The sequence below is a fragment of the Grammomys surdaster genome, unplaced genomic scaffold, assembly GCF_004785775.1.
Source record: "Grammomys surdaster isolate TR1022 unplaced genomic scaffold, NIH_TR_1.0 126131, whole genome shotgun sequence".
In the NCBI taxonomy this organism is placed as follows: Eukaryota; Metazoa; Chordata; class Mammalia; order Rodentia; family Muridae; genus Grammomys; species Grammomys surdaster.
This window is the reverse complement of record NW_021620939.1, coordinates 4,924,193-4,930,720: the sequence shown is the minus strand read 5'-3', so window position 1 is coordinate 4,930,720 and position 6,528 is coordinate 4,924,193. Positions and strand designations below refer to the sequence as shown.

At 52.6% G+C, this 6,528-nt stretch overlaps 1 protein-coding gene across 1 annotated transcript in view; it reads left to right on the top strand.

The window, feature by feature from the left end:
• The first annotated feature begins 2,237 nt into the window (after window positions 1-2,237).
• Window positions 2,238-6,528, top strand: part of Grm2 (glutamate metabotropic receptor 2) — an 11,389-nt gene continuing 7,098 nt past the window's right edge. Inside the window, exons 1-2 of the mRNA XM_028756823.1 lie at window positions 2,238-2,315; window positions 3,904-4,489. Of these exons, the coding sequence (XP_028612656.1) occupies window positions 4,040-4,489 (450 nt within the window). The 5' untranslated portion in view covers window positions 2,238-2,315; window positions 3,904-4,039. The remainder of the gene's footprint in view (window positions 2,316-3,903; window positions 4,490-6,528) is intronic.

The following is a 6,528-nucleotide window of genomic DNA, read 5'->3' as shown; positions in this document are numbered from 1 at the left end:
GTAAGTATGTTGCTGCTCTTTCTGTGTATGTGGTTGCATTTATAGGGTTATGTGGAGCTAGCTAGATGGAACTGTTTATGTGGGTTTGGTGTATAGACAGCTGTATGTGGCTGTGTGTGTGTATGATGTGTGCTTATGTGTAAAGTTGTGTGTTTTACTGTGTCTCCATGTATAAAGCTGTGGGTGTAGCAGTGTGTTCATGATTACAGCTGTGTTGAGGTGGGCATGTTTGTGTGGCTGTGCCCCTGTATGTATTTCCTGCTGTGGCTGTGTGGCCAAGTCCATGTGTGTAATTGTATATATATATATATGTATGTGTATACGCAGATTTTTAGTTGTTCACATGTATAGTTATGGCTATGTTTATATATGTATAGCTGTGTACATGTGTACAGCTATGCCTGTTTGGTGAAGTATGTCCTCATGGGCCCAGCCAGGAGAGGTGACTGCATGACTGTGTGTTGTACATCTGTTCTGCAGTGGGTAGTGCAGCTTGCTTGCTGCAGGCCATGTGACAGGCTTCTTGTGCTGCTTCTGTGTACACTAACATCTGTGTACAAAGTCCTGTGTCTTTGGTGCGGCTGCCTCAGTGAGTGGGCTGGAAGTATGGCTGAGTGCTTTCTCTCTCTCTCTCTGCAGTTTCTCACCTCAGCACCTCCTGCTGTCAATCCCTCTGCTCTGAGAGCCTGGCCCATCACTCACTCACCCCAGGGAACAGTCACTCTGAGCCAGCCAAAGGGTGAGAGCAGCCGGTGGCAGAGCTGGATCTGAAGACAGTGTGTCTGTCTCCCCAGCTTTGTCTGACAGCTCTGAACCCTCATCCTGCTGCTACCTTGTCTCCCATTAGCAGCCAGGCTTGTTTGTTTGGGTTTGATGTGTCTGTTTTGTTTAAAAGCTGTGGTCTTTACAGAGCAACGGGGCATCCAGTTTCTGTGTCCAGGGAAAAGGCCTATCTCTGTCATCCCCTCCCCCAATGCCACATGACCATTTAGGAGGTGCCAGAGGGTTCTATGCAGGGCATGGCATGCACAAACCTGAGCTGACCTTGCTTCCACTGACACCTGTGGAAGACAGGTCAGTATTGGAGGGTTGGGTGGAGATCTATATACCCTAGTGCAGGGTAGTGTTTGTTAGGGTGTATACATGCTTCGGGCATAGGACAAGCTCTGAGGCCCAATCTGAGCACAGACCTTCCCCCTAGATCCTTCAGCACAGTCTGGCACTACAAAGCTTATCCACCACCCCCTACCCAGGGGTGTCCTTCCCCATCCTGCTGTGGGAGGAAAGAGTCAAGAGCATCTTCTCAGAGCTGTCCTCCCTCTGCTCAGGCTCCTGCTCAGGCTCCAGCTCCTGGTCCCTCCTACGCAGCAGCTAGTTCCTGGAGCCCTTCCTCAACCACCTCCTCTTGTAACCCCCACTCCCTGCCCTTCTAACCCCTAACCCAGGCTCACTGAGTCCCTCGGGGTTGATCCTAGTCCTTTGCCCTGAAGCCCCTCCATCCCCGTGGCCTGATATCTCTACCATAAATGCCCTTTGCTCATAGGAGCAGAGATTCATGGGGGAGGGGCAGCAGCTTTAAAGGTCATCTTCGGGAAGGAAGGGGAAGCCCATCCTCTGACCTCCCCCTCCTAATCTTTTCTTCCTAGTGACTCAGGCCTTAGCTCTCACATGGGGCCTGTCTACTATGTAGACTGAGCTGCAGTCACTGCGTGGAGAGAATGGATGGGAAAACAGGGGCAGACTTGCAGCAACAAGCCAAGCACTCCACCTGCCTCCTAGGTACTCCTTTACCTATGCCCCAGTGTTAGCTCTCAACCCCAAGGTCCACCTATTACTCCGTGGCATATAGGAGCCTACAACACTGTGCTCACTCTGCTAGCTCAGTGACCTTTCCAGGCCAATGTCTCACACCCTGTTCCTGCCTGGTCGCAGTCTGACTGAGGGTCAGAGGGGGTTGAGAGGCACCTGCTCCAGAGCACAGTGGGAGCGCCCGGGGATTCAGCACCACACGGTGGACAGCTCCAGGCCCTGCGGACCTGTCAAGAGCGGGATCTGCTGGAAGCTGCTGGAGGCTGTGGGCTGGGAACCCTGGAGAGGTCAGGCAAAGCGGGAGGTGCAGGCCAGATTGGGGCGGGGGGGGGGGGGGAAGGGGACCGGGAGTCCGGAGGTACGGAGGAGGGGCTGGGGGCGGGCCGGGGCCGGGGGCGGGGCAGGCCGCGATTGAAAGCGGCAGGGCGGGCCGGCAGAGAGCGCAGAGCCAGCGAGAGAGCCAGCAATCGGGAACCGGAGTCCCGCGCCAGAGCTGGGCGCGCCAGGTAGGGTTAGCCTGTGGTGCCACCGTCACTGCCAACCTTTTTTAGCCCTGACCCCACATCCCGGGGCCCCGCGGGTCCTAGAGTTCTGGAGCACCCGGGCCGAGACGTCCAGACAGCGCTTTCTGGGAGCTCCGGGAAGCGGGAAGACCGTCCCGGGCACCCCGCCTTTCTTCCCAAGAGAACGCACGCCCTGCATCGCGCTTTCCAGTTCCTCCTGCTCCAGCGTCCTCTGGTCCTTCTTTCTGTCTGTGCCTCTGTCTTTGTCTCAGCCTCTCAGGCTCGCTTGCCCTCTCATCAGATATTTGTGGTCTTGCCCCTCCGCTGCTGGACTCCCAGGTTCTGCCTCCTTCCCTGCCTCAGCGTTCATCAGAGCCTCCCCTGGGTTTCCACCCCCATCTGTGTTAGTCTTCACCCCTGATTCTGTCTCCTGTTTGGCTGGCTGAGCTGCTTCTTTGGGGTCCTCTAAGGCTTCCTGTCCTCTGCCCTGGCACCAGCAGACTAGTCCAGTGAGAAGCTGTAGTCTCTGTGGCCAGGACGGGGGTCCTTGAAGTAGTTGCTGTCCTCTTTAGCTGTAGTTTCTTTCCAATCCTGAGGAACGATAAGTCCCTCTCCCAGTGCGCATGATCTCAAGAGCCTGCCTGTGTAGGGTTAATGTAAGGTGGGTCATTAGGTACAGATGCAGGGTAAAGAGGATGGGAGGGGAACTCTAAGGTCAGTCAAAGGCTGAGAAAGGGAAGGCTGGAAATGATTGTCTGCTGGGTTTGGAGTGAGTGAAGAGAGACAGTCAGTAAGTCTCCAGCAGCTTCCTATAAAAAGCTAGGGCATACACAACTCAGCTCCGGTACTGTTCAGAGGTCTCACCAGGTTAACTGAGCCCCATCTAGGCCATACATATATATCCATCGATATCTATTTATTTACTCTGCTGACTTAAGACCTCTAATTACATGGTACCTTCTCTGAGACCAGTCCCTCCACCTTGCTGTCTCACTGGGATGAGGATCTCCGTTCCGTTCTCAATCAGGAGACTTTGGGGGCTGGCCCTTTAAGAACCACAATCTAGGACCCTGGGTGTTCATCTGGGTTTTAGTTTCTCTTGGGCTGGAAACTATCCCATAGAGACTCCTCTCTCTGTGATGGGTCTTCCAATGCCTCCACTCTGGGAATCCAAGGCTCAGGATGGGAGCCAGACTCTTGAGTGTGTAATTGCTATGGCCTCAGCTACTATAGTATTGGTCTCCTAGGAGGTTTGTGTAGGCCCTTTGGTTTGTGTAGGATTTGGCAATGCCTAGAACCCCTACCCTCTGCCTGGGTCCCCACTCCCACCCTCCCTGCCTTCTGCTGAGTTTGGTAGGGGCCCAAAGCCCATCTTTAGGCAAGATTAGGACAAACCCATATAAACCACTGGGGGTAGCCCAGGAGCTTCTCAGCCGAGTTAGTGAAATCACCCCCCTCACGACTCCTGAGTACCTGGGAAGAGGATGTGGGGAGGTACAGAGTCAGAGGGGCAGCTGGAAATGAAAGGGAGCAGCCCCTCTCAGGTTCTACTCTCTCTTCCCTGTTTGTCTGTCTCTCTATCTCTCTGCAGGAGCTGGCCCCCTTCTCATCTCTCTTCCTGTCTGTCCTTTTCTGGCCCCTGTTTCCTCCTCTCTTTGCCTTTGCTGCTTCTGTCCTCACCCCTTGAAGACACTGGTCTGCTGGACCTAGCCATCCCTTTTGGGGCCATGGAATCACTGCTTGGGTTTCTGGCACTGCTGCTGCTATGGGGTGTTGTGGCTGAGGGCCCGGCCAAGAAGGTGCTGACCCTGGAGGGGGACCTGGTGCTGGGTGGGCTGTTCCCAGTGCACCAGAAGGGTGGCCCAGCCGAGGAGTGTGGACCTGTTAATGAGCACCGTGGCATACAGCGCCTAGAGGCCATGCTTTTTGCACTGGACCGCATCAACCGCGACCCCCACCTGCTGCCCGGTGTGCGCTTGGGTGCACATATCCTCGACAGCTGCTCCAAGGATACACACGCCCTGGAGCAGGCGCTGGACTTTGTGCGTGCCTCACTCAGTCGTGGCGCTGATGGCTCACGCCACATCTGTCCTGATGGCTCCTATGCTACCCACAGTGATGCTCCTACAGCTATCACCGGTGTCATCGGTGGCTCCTACAGTGATGTCTCCATCCAGGTATGTGGAAATCACCCAAACAGGCATTAGGAAGGGGGGCTGGGAAGGATAAACCAGCATTGCTGATGAGCAGGGTCTTCCTGCACCAGAGCATCAAAAAGAGCACTATGCGTCTTTCTTTCAGTAGTTTCTTACAAGACAGCAAGAAAGTTCCCTGGCCATATAATAGGATTGGTTTCTAGAAAATGGGTAAGAGAAACTTCTCTTGTGGGGAAAGGAGAGAAAACAGAACCATCATGTTACACACACACACACACACACACACACACACACACACCTGATATTCAATGTCCCAAAAGGCTTATGATACAGCCTCTGAAATCAGCCTTTAGGACCGAATCCTGGCTCTCGTCATACTAACTGCATGACTCTGGACAGGTTCTTTCTTTCTTTCTTTTTCTATGTCTCAGCTTCCTTTTTTATAAAATAGGATTAATAATACTTTCTACTTTTAGGTTCCCAGTAGAAATTTAATGAGAGGATGAGCATGTATCAAAGAGCCTGGCAGGTCATAAGGGCATAGTCGGTATGAGCTGCTGTCAGTATTAACCCATTCTATAGACAAGGAAACAGCTTCAGAGGGAAGCAGCTCATAAATCAATGTGGTAGCAAAGCGGGAGTAGGAAACCGGGACTCTCAACCTAGTCAGACCATTTCTGTTGGATTTGACAGAATAGACAGATAGAAGCCAGGAGCAGCCAAAGAAACAAGGCAGAGGATCCAGGAGGAAGAGGAATTGGGGGAGAGAATAGATGGGGAGGGTACCCTAAGATCTTCAGGTGATGCAGAATTTGAAGGGAGGGAAGGCTAGGGACGCCACCGGTATCACGTGTTTTTCCACAAGGGGTTAGCAGAGGGTGCTGACTCACTCAGGACTCACTTGGCTGCTTTGGCCTAGGTGGGATCGTCCCCCTTCCTGACTGGGTCTCCTCTCACCCACATCCTCTCCTGTCTGTGTCCAGTGTAGGTGCAGAGAGACCAGAGCAGAACTGGAATCAGGGCTGGGGGCTACCTGGGGACCTTGGTGAGAACCTCAGTTTCCTCAGGAGACTGGTAGAGGTCTCATCGCCTCTGAAGTGGGACTTAGACCCTGACCTGGGTTGACAGTTTAGGAGAGAGGAAGCTGAAACAAGAGCCATTGGGTGTAGGTGGGAATTAAATTATTGTCTTGATAATCCCAACTACTAGAGGTGGTTAAGTAGCTTCTGGGATGGGTGTGGCTACACCAGCACCTGTATCTGTAGCCCTGGCTTTGTCAAGGATGGGTGGGTAGCCTCCTCTGGCTGTCTTCAGAGGACTCTGGAGTACTTTACCAGCAACCCCCTTTCAGAGATTCCCCTAGGGCCCCATGTGTGTGTCTCTAGAAGCATAGTTACCTTGCTATCTCAAGACACCTCTTTCTCTAGCTGGGCCACCCTTTAGAGTAAATGCTGCATTTTTCCCCCTCCTAGCCTGGTCAGCAGAGGCCCACTCTTTAGTCCTTAGATTATGTTGGCTCGTTAATGTTTCATTCCAGCCCCTCTATCTTGCACGTATCTCTGTCAGCTCCCACATGCTAGACATTGATGCCGCCACATAGATTGCTTTCAACTGTTCAGCAGCTTGTGATTCAAATGTGAGAATCCACAGTGCAGGGAGATTTTTATTAGAGGGGCACAGAGGAAGAAAACGTGTGAGGAGGCAGACATTTAAACTCTAAACCATTGGAGAGCCTATATCTCAGTTACAGGGTCTTAGCCCTCTTTTGAAGGACCTGTGTTTTTGTTTACTCACCATCTGGGGCTTTCAGATGAACCCCATTTTTGTGACTATAGGGATCAAAGGTTAAGAAATGAGGTGTTAGGCAGTCATTGTTAGTGTAGGGAACCTTGTTCATTTTAGGCTTAGACAGCCAGTGGAGACCAACTTGGGCTTCACCTTTCTTCCTGGAGTGACTTTTGTCCAATTTCCCATGAGAATGAGAATTGTTACTAAAGAAGGACTACCTGTACCAGAGAGGAAGAGGGAGAGGGAGAGGGAGAGGGAGAGGGAGAGGGAGA